Source organism: Cyanistes caeruleus, chromosome 24 (assembly GCF_971803275.1).
Source record: "Cyanistes caeruleus chromosome 24, bCyaCae1.hap1.1, whole genome shotgun sequence".
NCBI classification, from domain to species: domain Eukaryota; kingdom Metazoa; phylum Chordata; class Aves; order Passeriformes; family Paridae; genus Cyanistes; species Cyanistes caeruleus.
Window position 1 is genome coordinate 1,349,006 of NC_141724.1, and position 15,594 is coordinate 1,364,599.

Here is a 15,594-nt window from a genome sequence, read left to right on the forward strand (position 1 = left end):
AAGTCCCCTGGCTGAGAGCAGCCGCTGGGAGGGGTCGGAGCCTCCCGAATTTGGAGCTTTCCTGGGGTGGGAGCAGCTCCGGAGCTCGGGCAGAGCATGGAAAAGGTCTGGGATGTGACACCTTTCCATGCCTGGCGTGAGAGGAGCTGCCCCGTTTGGTGCCTCAGTTTCTCCCTTTCCGTGCCCAGCTGAGCAGCTGTAAATTAGCAGGAAAAAAAAAATTTAAAAATTAAAAAATTCATGGAATCTCCACGGATTTGGGGATTTTTGGACTGGTTTTTAAAGGAATTAGTATCAAATTCCAGCACCATCTCCTTTCCCTATTGATCCCGGTCCTTTTCCAGCTGGCAAACTCGAGTCTCCATCCCGACTTTTCCTTTAAACAGCCTGGAATTCCTCCGCGGGTCCTCTCGATGCCTTTTCCTGGCTGGAATTCCAGGATCCAGGAGAGGCTGAGGGATCATCCTGCTCCAGGCACCCCGCAAGGAGCAATCCCCCGGTTCTGGGGGTAAAAAACAAAAGCCCCGTGTTGGGAATAAAAACATTTAAGGCAAAACGGGGCGGTCCAGAGAGTGGGAATTTTGGGAAAAGCTCCGGTTTCGCTGCCAGCCGCTGCCAGCCCAGTGTGGAATTGCAGGAGCAGCCCCTGGCAGGGCCGGGATTGGGATTTCGAGGAGCCAGAGCAGCTCAGGTTTCCCGGTTCTGCTGCAGATGGAGAGAGGGGGGTGATGGGGAGGGAGGGAGGGAGGGGGTCCTGGACCCCAAATCCCAGAGATTCCGGGATCGGGATGGCTGTGGGAAGGTGCCCCCACCCTCGGGACCTCTCAGAGCTCTGAACGAGCAACATGTCCCTGGTTCCTCTGATCCTCTCGTGGACAAAAATGCTCCTTTTTGGAGCAGAAACGTCTCCCCCGAGCCTTCCTGGCCGTGTCCCCTCGGTGCTGTTCTCCAGCCAGGAAAATCCAGTGGCCGCAGGGCAGGGGACACTCAGCTCGTGCCACCACCGTGTCACCCCCTCCCCGTCTGCGCCAAGTGCCATCAGGCTTTAAATTAAAGCTCATCCCCAGCTGGCAGCAAACCAAGCCCTGCGCGCCATCCTTCAGGCTCCATCTGCCAGGGGCCGGGAAATGGGGATGTGGGGACAGCCGGGATGTGGGGACAGCCGGGATGTGGGGACAGCCGGGATGTGGGGACAGCCGGGATGTGGGGACAGCCGGGATGTGGGACAGCCGGGATGTGGGGACAGCCGGGAGTCCCTGTGGGTGGCGGCAGGGGACACCCACCCGCTGGAAAACTCCAGCCCGCTCCTGGGGAAGCGGAGCCGGCGGCGCGGGCAGGGCTTATTCTGTGATTAATTAGCTTTGTTTTGAAACAAGGAGCTGCCTCCGCAGCAGCAGCAGCAGGAGGAGGAGGAAGAGGAGGAGGAGGAGGAGGAATTGTTGCCGAGCGCCAGATCCGCGTGTGCGCCGAGCCCGCCGCGCTCGGTGCCAGAGAAAGACGTGATTGTTGTCACCGTGCCTCGCTCCCAGCCCTTCCTCCCAGTGCCCCCAGTGCTCCCAGTGCTCCCTACCAGTGCCCCCAGTGCTCCCAGTGCCCCAGCCCTTCCTCCCAGTGCCCCCAGTGCCCCCAGTGCTCCCTCCCAGTGCCTCCAGTGCTCCCAGTGCTCCCAGTGCCCCCAGTGCCCCCAGTGCCCCCAGTGCCCCCAGTGCTCCCAGTGCTCCCAGTGCCCCCAGAGCTCCCAGCGCTCCCAGAGCCCCCAGTGCCCCCAGTGCCCCCAGTGCTCCCAGTGCTCCCAGTGCTCCCAGTGCTCCCAGTGCCCCCAGCCCTCCCTACCAGTGCTCCCAGTGCCCCCAGTGTTCCCAGTGCTCCCAGTGCTCCCAGTGCTCCCAGTGTTCCCAGTGCCCCCAGCCCTCCCTACCAGTGCCCCCAGTGCTCCCTCCCAGTGCTCCCAGTGTTCCCAGTGCTCCCAGCTCTCCTCCCCAGTGCTCCCAGCCCTCCCAGTCCTCCGCCCCCCTCGCTCCCACCGCTCCCAGCAACAAAACCCCCGCTCCCCGGCCGGGCTCGCTCGTGGCGGAGCGGGGAGGAGGAGGAGGAAGAGGAGGAGGAGGAGGAGGCGGTGGTGGAGGAGGAGGTGGAGGAGGAGGAGGAGGGAGAGAGAAGCCAGAGAGAAACTTGTCTTGGGGATTAATAGGAGGCAGGAGGAGGGAGAGGTGCACACAGGTAAGCTCTGGGCAGGTGTTTCCCCCCACCCAGGCTCTTCTCACCTTGCCTGAGCCTCCCAGCCAGGACTCCACGATGCTCCTGCCCTCTCCAGCCTCCCTTCCATCCCCAAAAACATCTGCTCTTCCTCTTTTTCCCCCCTCTCCTCTTGGTTCTTCTGTCCTGCAGCGCTCTGGAGTCTTTGTTCTTTCCCTCTGCTCCGGTTCCAGGAGTTTCTCTCGCCGTGGGGTGGAGGAGGGGGGATTTGGGGGCTGTGGGGTCACAGGGAAGCCCCGGGGGTGTGACAGCGCTGCGGCCACTGCCAGGCGCGTTTTGGGGGACACTGAGGTGCCCTCTGTGTGTCCCCCACACCCCCAAAGCCAGGATCTTTGTCTCTGCAGCCAAACCGGGGGGGCCGCGGGGGCTGCAGAGCCCAAACTGGGGGCGGCGGGGGCCGGAATTGGGGGAGCCGCGGGGGTCGCACAGCCCCGGCCATGGCCAGGACAATCCCCCGCCCTGGAGAGCGCGAGGGAAAACAAGCGAGGAAAGGGAGAGAGGAGGAGGGACCCCTCCGGAGCCAGGAACGCCACCAGGAGCCTTCGGGGACATCGGGGCACCTTGTCCTGTCCGGAACAGGGGCTGAGCAGCCGGACCGGGCTTCGGGGGGGCTCTGGGGGCTGCTCCCGTCTCCCCGTGCCGGATTGGGAACAAGGAATTTCGGAAGGGACCCGAGCGAGGTGGGAGCGAGCAGCCCGACAGCTCCAGGGCCGCCTCCAACGGGCTGCTTTTCTGCCCAAAATGTAGGTGGCAAAGCCCTGCTTTCCTGCCTGGATCGCACCGCACATTCCCAGGACACGTAATCCCACTTTTCCTGCCCGGAGCCAGCTCAGCTCCAGGTGGGCGGGGAGGTGCAGCCCCCTCCCCGCGGGGGTCCCGTTCGGAGCCGGCTCTTTGTCCCCGCTCCGCCAGGGGAGGAACGAGAGGGAAACGATGTTCACCGAAATCCCGGAAAAAAACGGGTTTTGTTGCTTGGAAGAGGCTCATCCCAAAGCTGCCCTTCCCCGCCGGATGGAGAGGTTTAGGGAAAAGCAGCTCCAAAGAGAAACATGGGAATTCATCCCCCTGGAGCGCGGCACGCGAGGGCTTGGAAAGTTCCCTGGGATCCCGCGATCCTGGGATCCTGGGATCCCGAGATCCCGGCCGTGCCTCCTGTGGCGCCCAGAGCATCCCAGAGCTGCCTCCCGGGAAGCGCAGAGCCCTTTCCCGGGACAGCCGGAATGTGGGAATGGTACCCCGGGGAATGAGGGATCCGCGCTTCCAGACGGGAAGAGATCAAAGAGCAGCCTTGGGAGGTTTCTCCTGCCCTTGGAAGAGGCTGGAGAGGAGGGAATGAGGCTTCGGAGCCGCTTCCCAGCCTGAGGGAGAAGCGGAGCGGGGCGAGGCGGCGGCTGGGGCGGGGGGAGCGGGGCGTGTGTGGGGTCCGGGCCGGCGGCGCTTTGGCAGCGGCTCCTGCCAGGATCCGCTTTTGTCCCTGTCCAGCCATTCCCACTGCGTGTGGCAGCGGGATCCCAGGCGGGAGCGGCGCTGGGAAGGGTCGGGACACGCAGGGAGGGAGGAATTGCTGACACCCAGAAAGCAGCGAGAAGGTGCTCCCTGCCAGGGCAGCCTTCCCACGGGCGCTGCCGCGGGAGGAGGGAGCAGAGGACGGGATGAACCCTCGGGATGGATCCCGGGGACTGAGGGAACCCGGGAGCACAGGAAGGGATGAACCCTCGGGATGGATCCCGGGGACTGGGGGAACCCGGGAACAGAGGACGGGATGAACCCTCGGGAAGGATCCCGGGGACTGGGGGAACCCGGGAGCAGAGGACGGGATGAACCCTCGGGATGGATCCCGGGGACTGAGGGAACCCGGGAACAGAGGACGGGATGAACCTTTGGATCAGGAGCCCTGCGCTGTTGTCGCCCTGTCCTGGCTGAGCCCTGGCGGGTGTCCCCCATCCCTGCATGGACACAGCGCCTTTCCCAGCGGGAATGCGGCAGGACCGAGTCCCGGCTCCAGCCCGGCTCCGCTGCTCGCTGGGAAAGGGCGAGAACCGCGGGGTTGTTGCATCAGGGCTGCGCTTCCCAAGGGACTCCGGCGACGCCCGGGTGACAGCCTGGCTGCCCTCCCCCTTTTCCACGATTCCCAGCGCTCCAGAGCCGCTGGATAACGAGCTCCGCGTTGGGCCAGGCTCTCGCAGAGACACGAGCGGGGTTGGACGCCAGGGAGGTCAAGGAAGGAGCTTTGCCCGATCCTCGTGGTTATTTTTATCTTGCTCTCCTTGTTCTGCTCCGACATTCCCGCTCCCAGGCTGGAAGGAGGCCTTTCCCCCACCAGGGATGCTGGGAATTGCGGGAATGCACGAGAGGAGCTAACAACGGGCTGGAAAGGGGCCCTCCTGCAGCCATCCAAGCTTTTCCTGCCTCTCCCAGAGTTCAAATTCCCTTTATCCCTCTGCGGGAGCTGGATCTTGGACAAATATCCGCATCCAGCTGCTCCCTCTCCCCTCACCGCTGCAGGAGGCACCCGAGGGACAGCGCGGGGGCTTCAGCCCGTGACGAATCCCCCGCACCGGGGCGACCTTTGTGCCGCTCCCTCTCGCCCAGGGTGGCGGCTTCTCCCTGCCCTTGGCTCCCATCCCGGGGCTGGCAGCCAGCGCCGCTGGGAGCTGGGGGTTACTGGGATGCAGGGAAGAGAAACTATGAGCAAAGCAAACCCCAGCGGCCTTCGGGGCTGGAATTTCCAGCTGCTGCGGCGATTTTTAATTTATTTTCTTTTATTGCCCGTTCTGACTGGGACAGCTGAGGGAGCAGCTGGCTCCTTCTGGGAAAAACCCCGGGATCTGTTGGGTGCCTTGGTCTTGCAGCCAAGCCGAGCTCAGCGGCTCCGGAGGTGTCAGGACTGGTTTTATCCATGAATTGAGCCTTTTTTCCATGCCAGGCCGTCGGTTTCCTGAATTCCTTCATTACTCCATGACTTAACTTTGTTCCAGTGGCACGGATTCCTTGTGGGCAGCTGGAATCGGAGCTGTCCCGTCCGTCGGGAGCGAGGGCGAAGCTCGGGAGGGAAGGTTGGAAGGGCAGGGGCCGTGCTGGGGCTCCGGCCGGATCAGGGGGATCGGGAATTCTGCTCCCGGCATCCACGCCAGTAAATCCGACTGGATGGAGAACAGACTTCCAGCTTTTCCGGATCCAGGGGGAGCTGCCTTGGAATCTCCCAGCGGCTTGAAGGCGATTGTGACGCTTGTGGTGGCCTCAGGCTCGTCGCATCCCTGGTTTTTGGGAATGTCACCGCTCCCTTGGGTGTTTGTGGGGGCTAAAATCCAGGTTCTGGAGCAGAGGAACCCCATGGAAAGCTCTGGAACCCCATGGAGAGCTCTGGGACCCCATGGAGAGCTCTGGGACCCCATGGAGTGAGATCCATGTGCTGTGGCCAGGGAAGAAGCGGGATGCTGGAGGAATGGGAAGGGCACCGCACAAACAGCAGATCCCATTTTCCCATTTTCCAGACACTGAATCCAGAATGCGGGGACAGGATCGCATCCATCCCCAGCCAGGACCTGCTGCAGCTCTGCTGGGCTCAGGATCCGGCAGCTCCAGGCTCCACTGGCTCCTTCACTGCTCCTCCCTTCCCCCAGCGAGATGCCAGAGCCCTGATGGAAAGCAGCCGGCTCGGGAGGCGTGCGGGGTTAACCAGAGCCAGATGGAGCCGGGAGGAACAGGCTGGGCCTGCAGGGGGGGGTGAAAACGGGATCTTTTCCTGGAGAAAATCAAATTCCTGGGAGCCCCAGGAAAGCGTGGGATCGCTCCGAAGGGAGCTGGGGCTGGCAGAGGTGGGGCTGGAAGAGGGTGGCACATCCAGGGTGGGATGCAGATCCTGCTGGGGGTTGGTGTGGCCTGCTCCCTGTGGTTCCCATGTTGGGTGGAAGCTTTTCCCTCTCCAGGGATGATGTAAATTGGGGGTTCCAGGTGTGAGGAGAGCTGGAAATGGGCTGGAAAAGGAGGGTGGACAGCGAATCCCACTCTGCTGTGCTGGATGGGAGAGCTGGAAGTGCCGCGTTTCCCTAAAAATTGGCACCAGCACCCCCAGGAGCACCAAAGGCTTCTCCCATCTCAGTGGCACTTCCCTTTTTCACTTTCACTTCCATTTCCCTTCTTCCTCTGGTTTTCCTCATGTTCCTCCCTCTCCCCTCTCTCCGTGCTCCTTCCCACCCTCCCTCTGCCTTGCCCAGCGTCCGGCTCAGCTCTGATCCTGCCCGGGTGATGAATCCCGCTGGGAAAAGCCTGGTGAGCCCCCTCTCCTTGTGTCCCCGCAGGAAAACACCTGGACCATGAAGGTGGCCCTGGCCTTCCTTCTCCCACTCGTGCTCGCGCTGGTGCCGGCGGCCGGCGGGCAGCGGCGGAAACCCCCGCGCAGACCCACCCGGCCACCCGCGCCCTTCGAGGAGCCGGCCGAGCCCACCGAGCTGCCCCCTCCCCTCCCTCCGGGCCCTCCGTCCATCTTCCCTGACTGCCCCCGGGAATGCTACTGCCCTCCGGACTTCCCGTCGGCGCTGTACTGCGACAGCCGCAACCTGCGCACGGTGCCGGTGATCCCGCCCCGCATCCACTACCTGTACCTGCAGAACAACTTCATCGCCGACCTGCCCGAGGAGTCCTTCCGCAACGCCACCGGCCTCAAATGGGTCAACCTGGACAACAACCGCATCCGCAAGGTGGACAGGAAGGTGCTGGAGAAGCTGGAAAACCTCATCTTCCTCTACATGGAGAGGAACCAGCTGAAGGAGGTGCCCGCCTTCCTGCCGCCCAACCTGGAGCAGCTGCGGCTCAGCAGGAACCAGATCTCCAAGATCCCCAGCGGTGTCTTCAACAAGCTGGAGAACCTGGTGCTGCTGGACCTGCACCACAACAAGCTGAGCGATGGCGTCTTCAACAAGAACACCTTCAAGGGGCTCAAGAACCTCATGCAGCTCAACCTGGCCCACAACATCCTGAGGAAGATGCCCCCTGGCGTGCCCAGCGCCATCCACCAGCTCTTCCTGGACAGGAACAACATTGAGGACATCCCCAGCGATTATTTCAAGGAGTTTCCCAACCTGGCCTTCATCCGGCTCAACTACAACCAGATCTCGGATAAGGGGCTGCCCAAAAATTCCTTCAACCTCACCAACCTGCTGGTGCTGCACCTGGCCCACAACAAGCTCACCAACGTGCCCTTCATCAGCTCCAAGCTGGAGCACCTCTACCTGAACAACAACTCCATCGAGAGTGAGTCCCAGGGGCTGGCTGGGGCACGTGGGGAGGTTTTTTTTTGGGGGGGAAAAACCTTGGAAAGGTCGTTTCTCGCCCGGTGGGATGTGATCCCTTCAAAGGGGGAAGCGGCGGTGGGATGAGGTGGGAGCTGAGAGGGTCTGGGGGGGAAGGGAAGGGCAGGAGCAGAGTGAAATCCACCCCCCTTGGTGCTGCAGGATTTTTCCTGGTTGTCTTCTTTGGGGCCACCTGCCCTTGGAAGAGCTCTTTCCCTGGAGAAAATCGGGATGTTTAACGAGGAGAGCCTGGGCACGTATTTCAGGACCAGATGCCAAACACGCGGCTGGGGATGGTGAGGAAATATCCCAGCTTCTCTCCCGAGCGGAGACGTGCGGGGAAGGAATGGGGAGAACAAGGCAAGGCAGCCAGGGCTGCTTCACACCCTTCCAGGGAAATCCAGCTGCAATTCCATGGGAGAGGAGCCTGGGATGTGTGGAAAGAGGGCAAGCACAGAGGAGGAGACAGAATCCCACTGCATTCCCATTTCAGCACCCAAAGGGGCTCCAGGAGAGCTGGAGGTGGATTTGGGGTGAGGGATGAAGGAACAGGACACAGGGAATGGCTTCCCAGTGCCAGAGGGCTGGGATAGGTGGGATATTGGGATGGAATTCTTCTCTGGGAGAGATGTGAGGGTCTAGAACGGAATTCTCAGAGCAGCTGTGGCTGCCCCATCCCTGGAGGTGTCCAAGGCCAGGCTGAATGGGGCTTGGAGCACCCTGGGATAATGGAAAGTGTCCCTGGGTGATCTTTATGTTCCCTTCCAACCCAAACCATTCCAGGATTCCTGGTCTCCCCTGATGTTTCCACTGTTGGATCTCCAGGACCCTGCAGCGATCACATCCAGCTCCAGCACTCATTAATCTGAATTTTAATCAAACACCACCAAATCTGAGCCGGGAGGGACCTCGGGCTGCAGGTGGTGACTCCTGCTGGCTCCCCACACTCCCAGCATCCAGGTCCTGCCGGTGCTTTCCATGGACAGAAATCCTGTGCACGTCCTGACCCAGCTCCTCCTCTCCTGTTTCCCCGGTTTTTAAAAGGTTCCCATCCCTGGGGCCAGCTTCTGACATCAGAATCCCGGGGTTTATTTTCCATAACGCAGGCCCCAGCTGGCCAGGGACACGTGGAATTCCAGAGGCGAGAACAAGCTGGGTGCTGACGTTATCTCGGGGCTGGAGTGGGATTCCTTGATGTTTTTTTGGGAATCTCGGGGCTGGCTCAGCAGGTTCCGGGAGAGGGATGATCCCTTTTCTCCCCGGAACGCCACCGCATCCCTCACCACGCTCCAGAGGAACGTGACCTACTTCACTCCTGATGAAAAGCCAGATTTTCCCTCTCACTGGGGCTTCGGGAACAGCCTGGGATTGTCCCTTTTGCTGGCAAAACAGCCTCAGTTTTGGGTTCAATAATGGGGGGGTTTCAAAAATCCCCATCCACATTCCCTTTTCCCTAATCTACAACCCTCTATTCTTCCTGTCCACATTCCCTTTTCCCTAAACTGCATCCCGCTTTTCCTCCTTCCCACATTCCCTTTTCCCTAACTCGCTGTTCCTCCTGTCCACATTCCCCTTCCCCTAACCTACATCCCGTTCTTCCTCCTGTCCACATTCCCTTTTCCTTAACCCATTCTTCCTCCTGCCTCCATTCCCTTTTCCCAAACCCTCTTTTTCCTCCTTCCCACATTCCCTTTTCCCTAACCTGCATCCCATTCTTCCTCCTGTCCACATTCCCTTTTCCTTAACCCACTGTTCCTCCTTCCCACATCCCCTTTTCCCTAACCTGCATCCCATTCTTCCTCCTGTCCACATTCCCTTTTCCCAAACCCTCTGTTCCTCCCACTCACATTCCCCTTTCCCTAATCTGCATCCCGCTTTTCCTCCTGTCCACATTCCCCTTTTCCCTAACCTACATCCCGTTCTTCCTCCTGTCCACATCCCCTTTTCTTTAACCCATTCTTCCTCCTGCCTCCATTCCCCTTTCCCTAATCTGCATCCCGCTTTTCCTCCTGTCCACATTCCCGTTTTCCCTAACCTACATCCCATTCTTCCTCCTGCCTCCATTCCCCTTTTCCCTAACCTGCATCCCGCTCTTCCTCCTCTCCCCACAGAAATCAACGGCACGCAGATCTGCCCCACCTCGCTGGTGTCCATCCAGGATTTCTCTCCCTCCGACCTGGACAGCGTCCCGCGGCTCCGCTACCTGCGGCTGGACGGGAACCTCCTGAAGCCGCCCATCCCTCTGGACCTGATGCTGTGTTTCCGCCTGCTGCAGTCCGTGGTGTTTTAGCCTCTCCCAGGCCCGGCTTTGCTCGGACATTTCACCCCCGGCGGCGTTTGACACGTGGGACCCTCTCTCCTCCCTCTCCTCCCTCTCCCTCCGCGTCCCTCTCCCCGCTCCTCCCTTTCCTCCCCTGCAGGGACAGCCTTGGGGACCGCTCTCTGCAGGACAGCGCCGTGTCCCGGCTGCCACCCCAGCTCCTGTCCTTGTCCCCGAGCCCCCGAGCCGGCTCCGTCCGTCCCTTGGCACCCAGCAGAGCTCTGGGCGCGTCGGGTTCGCTCTGGATGGAGCTGCTGGAGGAGCTGGGCTTGGAGCGTGTCCCTGCTCCTGGGGAATGATTCCCGGTGGATTTTGGGGGCTGGGCTGGCCTGGAGGGAGGGTGGGATCCATGGAAGTGGAGGGAGGATGGCCGATGTGGCCGTGCCAGGGGATGGGGACGCTCCTGTCACCTGGGCCCTTCTGGAGAGCTTTGGCTCCACATTTCCCTGGAGGAGGAGGATCTAAATCCCTCCTGGAGCTGTGGATTTGCCGGGATGGAGCAGGGAGGGTGTCCTGCCCCTGGATCCTGCGCCCTGCGTGGGCCGCACCTTCCCACACCCCCTGGGCATGACCCGCCCCTTCCCGGCTTCAAATCCCCCATCCCAGCACCGATCCATGGGGTCACAGCCCCATCCCAAAATCCTGCACCTTTCCCCGGGAAATCTGGGATATAGGGACACATCCACGGGGCCACAGCCCCATCCCAGCATCCTGAATCCTCCCCTGTAAAATCGGAGGGTGCAGGGACACATCCATGGGGTCACAGCCCCATCCCAGCATCCTGAATCCTCCCCTGTAAAATCGGAGGGTGCAGGGACACATCCATGGGGTCACAGCCCCATCCCAAAATCCTTCACTCTTCCCTCTGAGATCTGAGGATTCAGGGCCACATCCACGGCTCAGTTTCTCTCTGGAGCCAATCACACATGACTGGGTTTTGCCCTTTTTTTTTTTTTTTTTTATTAGAAATAAAAGGAAGGGGAAAGAAAAGGGAAGAATTATCCTTTGGAAGAGCTATTTTTATCCCTTCTCTTCCTCGTCCTCACATGTATCGCTTCCCCCTTCCATAGCTGTACCTGCATTTATAGGGTGTCCGGGTTTAGGGGGGATTATTCTCTTTTTCCTGAGTCTCAGGATTTGGATTTAAAGGCCGAGCATTAGAGAGGGGAAAAAAAAAAAAAAAATAATCAAAATCCCACTGCAACGAGCATTAAATAAACCAAAGAAAGCTCCTTTGTGTCCAGCCAGCAGAACTGACCCTTCCCGGGATGGCCACGGACGGGCACCGTGTCCTTCTCCCTGCGGATGGCACAGGGATGCTCCCCTTTCCCCCTTAATTAAAACCTCGTGCTAATTAAGGAGGTTTTTCCCGACGATCAAATCCCCTTTTCCAGCTCTCCCTGCAGTTGGGTGGGACAGGTTCCAGCCCTAAACCCGGACGGAGCCCCCGATAAATAGGATTTATCTATATTTATATCTGATGTGTATATAGACTGGTAGAATGTACAGATATTCCTAGAGCCACGTGTGCCTCCCAACCCGGCAACTTTATGGGATTTTCACTCCCACTCCCTGCAGCAGTGGAAATAAAATCATTCACAAGGGACCCCGAGCTCTCCCTGATCCATCCTCGCCTTCCTCAGGCTCTGCTTCGTCCAGCAGCAAAATTTCCTTGCCTGGGGACAGCTCTCCCAATATTTTTGGGGGGTTGGTGGGTTTGGGGTTTTGGCTGCAGTGATGCTGAATTTGGGAAGGAATTCTTGGCTGGGAGGGTGATGAGGGGCTGGGATGGAATTCCCAGAGAATCCGTGGCTGTCCTTGGATCCCTGGAAGTGTCTGGGGCCAGGCTGGAGCAGCCTGGGGGGGTGGAAGGTGGTGATGGAGTGGGATTTAAGGTGCCTTGACCCCAAAGCAGGGTTTGAGGGGTTGGGCTCACAGCCCTGGAGTCAAAGGCAGTGTCACACGCTGCTGTCACCCCGGCAGAGGGTGACACCGAGCGTCGGGACAGGTGACAGCCATGAGCTGCTCCAGTGGCACCAGGGGAATCCCTAAAAACCTCCCCGGGGTGATTTTCCCGGTGGGAGCAGCATGGAGATCTCCAAAGCCGCTCTCCCACCCCCGGCAGCTGCCAGGATCCATCACGGGGTTCTATGGGATAACATCCCAAAATCCTGCATCCACATCCCTGGGATAACATCCCAAAATCCTGCATCCACACCCATGGGATAACATCCCAAAATCCTGCATCCACATCCATGGGATAACAGCTCCATCCCAGCATCCACATCCATGGGATAACATCCCAAAATCCTGCATCCACATCCCTGGGATAACATCCCAGAATCCTGCATCCACACCCATGGGATAACAGCTCCATCCCAGCATCCACATCCATGGGATAACATCCCAAAATCCTGCATCCACATCCATGGGATAACATCCCAAAATCCTGCATCCACATCCATGGGATAACATCCCAAAATCCTGCATCCACATCCCTGGGATAACATCCCAAAATCCTGCATCCACATCCATGGGATAACATCCCAAAATCCTGCATCCACACCCATGGGATAACATCCCAAAATCCTACATCCACATCCCTGGGATAACAGCTCCATCCCAGCATCCACATCCATGGGATAACATCCCAAAATCTTGCATCCACATCCCTGGGATAACATCCCAAAATCCTGCATCCACATCCCTGGGATAACATCCCAAAATCCTGCATCCACATCCCTGGGATAACATCCCAAAATCCTGCATCCACACCCATGGGATAACATCCCAAAATCCTGCATCCACATCCCTGGGATAACATCCCAGAATCCTGCATCCACATCCATGGGATAACAGCTCCATCCCAGCATCCACATCCATGGGATAACATCCCAAAATCCTGCATCCACATCCATGGGATAACATCCCAAAATCCTGCATCCACATCCATGGGATAACATCCCGGTTCCAGCATCCACATCCTTCCCTGTAAAATCTGGGATGCAGGGCCCCATCCCTGGGGTCACATCCCACCTCCACGGCGCTCTCCCAGCCCCGGCAGCCGCGGGGATCCGGGCTCGGGCTGCGCGTGTTCCCACACGAGCCGGGTGGGTGGCGGCAGCGGCTTCTCCTCCCGCGCGTCCCCTCAGCGTCCCCAAAGCCGCTCCTGCTGCCGCTGCCCCCACGCGAATCCCGAGTGGAGAGGGAGGACGGCTGCGGGGGAAGGTGTGAGGATGTGGGATGAGGCGTGGGGATGCTGCCGGGAGGGGCTGAGGCTTTGGGTGCGGCTGCGGGGCCGCCCCTCCCAGCCCCGATGTTTCGTAACCGGAGCGTGAATCCCCCACTCGCGGCGGGGTTTTTTACCCTCGCTCGGGATGTCAGACCCTTCTCCCACGGGAGCTGAGCACCCCAAATCTGCTCCCTGCAAACCCTCGGTGCCCCCGCTCGGGATTGGGGCTGAGAGTTTGGGAAGCTGCTGCTGTGGGGTGACGGGGAAGGCTGGGATTAGTGGGGTTAACCCCACATTAGAGGGGTGGGGGCTCCTCAGCTGCTGTTCCCAGTGCTGGGAAGGCTCTGGATCCCCCAGGGGTTGGGATCAGGAGGAACTCTGGCTCCAGCCAATCCCCCCTCGCAGCTGGTGACGCCCCAACCCCATTTGTGGGTGCCGAGCAGGGACCCCCCGCTCTGAGAGGCTCGGCACCCACCCTTCGGGGGATGCTGGGCGCTCAGGGACGTTTGGGACGGTGACAGGCGCGGGGACCTTCCAGGTGACACCGACCATGCAGGGAGCGCTGAGGGGGGACAAGGGGAGGGTGCTGCTTGTGGGGACAAGGACAGGACATCATTCACGGGGACAGCACAGAAAAGCAAAGACCCCAAAGACCCCATTGCCCTGGGGACCCTGCAGTCCTGGGGACCCTTCAGCCCTGGGAACCCTTCACCCCTCGGGAGCCCTTCAGTCCTGGGGACCCTTCAGCCCTGGGGACCCCGCTGTCCTGGGGACCCTGGCCCAGCCCCTTTCCCCTGGCAGCGCTGTCGCCCCCCGAGCTGCCACATCGCCTCCGTCACGGTGGCCACCGATCCGCCTAATGAGGGGCTTAATGAAGATTAGCGGCCGCTCCGTGCTGAGCGGGGCTGTCCTGGCCGGGGCTGGGGAGGGGGGGGCACGGAGTGGGCTGGGGGCGCTGCGGATGCCGCCGGTGCCCACGGGGGGCTGGGGGGGCTGCGGGGGTGTCCCCGGCCGCCCCTCGAGCAGATGGGTGCTCCGGGAGGGTGGGTGGTGCGTGGGGGGGCGATGCGCCGCTGGCGACAGGAACATTTTCGCGGCCGTGGGTGGGCACGAGGCTGCCCAGGAGGGGCTGCCGTGCTCGCTCTGCCCCTCCTGGGGTGTCCCAGCCCCGCGGTGACATCCCCCAGGAGGGGGGTGGCCCCCCGAGATAAGCCCTGGCCGGGGGCGGGGGGGTCTGTGCAGCCCCCCAAACCCTGGGCCGGTCACTGGGGTCCCCCTGGTGCTTTGGGGCGTCCCCGGGGCCGGACCCAGCCCGGGGTCCCTCTCTGGCTTTGTCCCCCTGCCCAGAGCCGTGTCCCCCTGCCCCTGGGGACACCAGGGAGCCATCAGCGCTCGTCCCCCTCCTCTGCCGCCCCTCTGAGCCCCAGCCCGGGCTGGAGCAGAGCCACCACCGGGGCCGGCTGGCCCTGGCGACAATGTAAGGTCGCAGCAGGGGACCGCCGGTTTGATTGGCCGCATCCTGCCTGTCCCCTCGGCCGGACCCCCAGAGCAGCCCCCCTTCTCCTTCTCCTCCTCCTCCTCCTGTCCGTGCTTTAAAAGCCCGGCAGCCCTTCCCCAGCAGCTCCCCCAGCCCCTGCCGCCCAGCGGGGCTCTCCACGCCGAGGAGGAGGAGGAGGAAGAGGAAGGACAGGGGGTACGTCGGTGCCGGCTCCCTTTGGTTCCTCCAGAGCCCCCCCCGGGCTGGGGCAGCTGGGAATGGGAGGGTTTGGGGGTGCCGGAGGGGCTCAGCGCACTGGGAAAGGGCGGATCTGGGGGGAAACAGCAAGAATTTGGGAGCAGCATCCTCAGGACGGAGTGAAAAATCTCTGGGCTGGGTGGTGGATTTGGGATTTGGGGTTTGGGATTTGGGATTTGGGGTTTGGGATTTGGGATTTGGGATTTGGGGTTTGGGATTTGGGGTTTGGGGTTTGGGTTGGGAGAGGCTAAATGGGTCGGGAGCCTCCCCCCAACTCTGCCGTGGGTGTCCCATGGGAGGGTAGCCCGGAGGGAGGGAATTCTGTGGGAATGGGCCCTGAAGGGTCTGGATGTGGAGCTGCGAGGACTGGGGGGCTCCCCGTGCTGTCGCACGGATCCTGCGGCCTCTGGTTCCCCAGGATGTTGGAGAAGCAGAATCCCGGGATTCCGAGACCGGGATGTGGGAGCAGAAGGGGGGAGCAGCAGTTCCAGGGGGGGGCTGGTTCCCCTCGGCTGCTGGGCCAGGGACCGGTTCCACCCATTGCCACGAGTGCCCTGACCCCCACATCACCCCCCGACCCCCTCATCACCCCCCGACCCCCTCATCACCCCCCGACCCCCTCCCCATCTCCCAACCCCCTCCGCACTCCCCGGGGCTGGGAAAGCCGGGAAACACCGGCGGGGCCTCTCCTGCACAGCCGAGCGTGAAATGGTCTGAAAAGGGTCACCGAATGTCCCTGGGGCTGGGGGCTGTCTGTCCC

At 61.1% G+C, this 15,594-nt stretch overlaps 1 protein-coding gene and 1 long non-coding RNA gene across 2 annotated transcripts; one reads left to right on the forward strand and one right to left on the reverse strand.

Annotated features, from left to right (window-relative positions):
* Positions 1 to 256: 256 nt before the first annotated feature.
* On the reverse strand, positions 257 to 3,001 carry LOC147649405 (uncharacterized). The gene is made up of 2 exons (XR_015279014.1): positions 2,265 to 3,001; positions 257 to 502 (listed from the first exon to the last, which is right to left on the reverse strand). It is a non-coding gene; the product is annotated as an uncharacterized LOC147649405 (long non-coding RNA).
* On the forward strand, positions 2,084 to 11,473 carry PRELP (proline and arginine rich end leucine rich repeat protein). The gene is made up of 4 exons (XM_086861872.1): positions 2,084 to 2,220; positions 6,558 to 7,509; positions 9,659 to 10,562; positions 10,634 to 11,473. Exons 2-3 carry the CDS (start codon positions 6,573 to 6,575, stop codon positions 9,835 to 9,837), a joined length of 1,116 nt encoding a protein of 371 aa, XP_086717998.1. The 5' UTR covers positions 2,084 to 2,220; positions 6,558 to 6,572; the 3' UTR covers positions 9,838 to 10,562; positions 10,634 to 11,473.
* Positions 11,474 to 15,594: the final 4,121 nt, after the last annotated feature.

Excerpts from the sequence above, each read along its gene's own strand:
- PRELP (XM_086861872.1), top strand. The coding sequence starts at position 6,573 with ATGAAGGTGGCCCTGGCCTTCCTTCTCCCACTCGTGCTCGCGCTGGTG. Across the intron at positions 7,510-9,658 it reads GAACAACAACTCCATCGAGA|AAATCAACGGCACGCAGATC; the intron begins GTGAGTCCCAGG and ends CTCTCCCCACAG.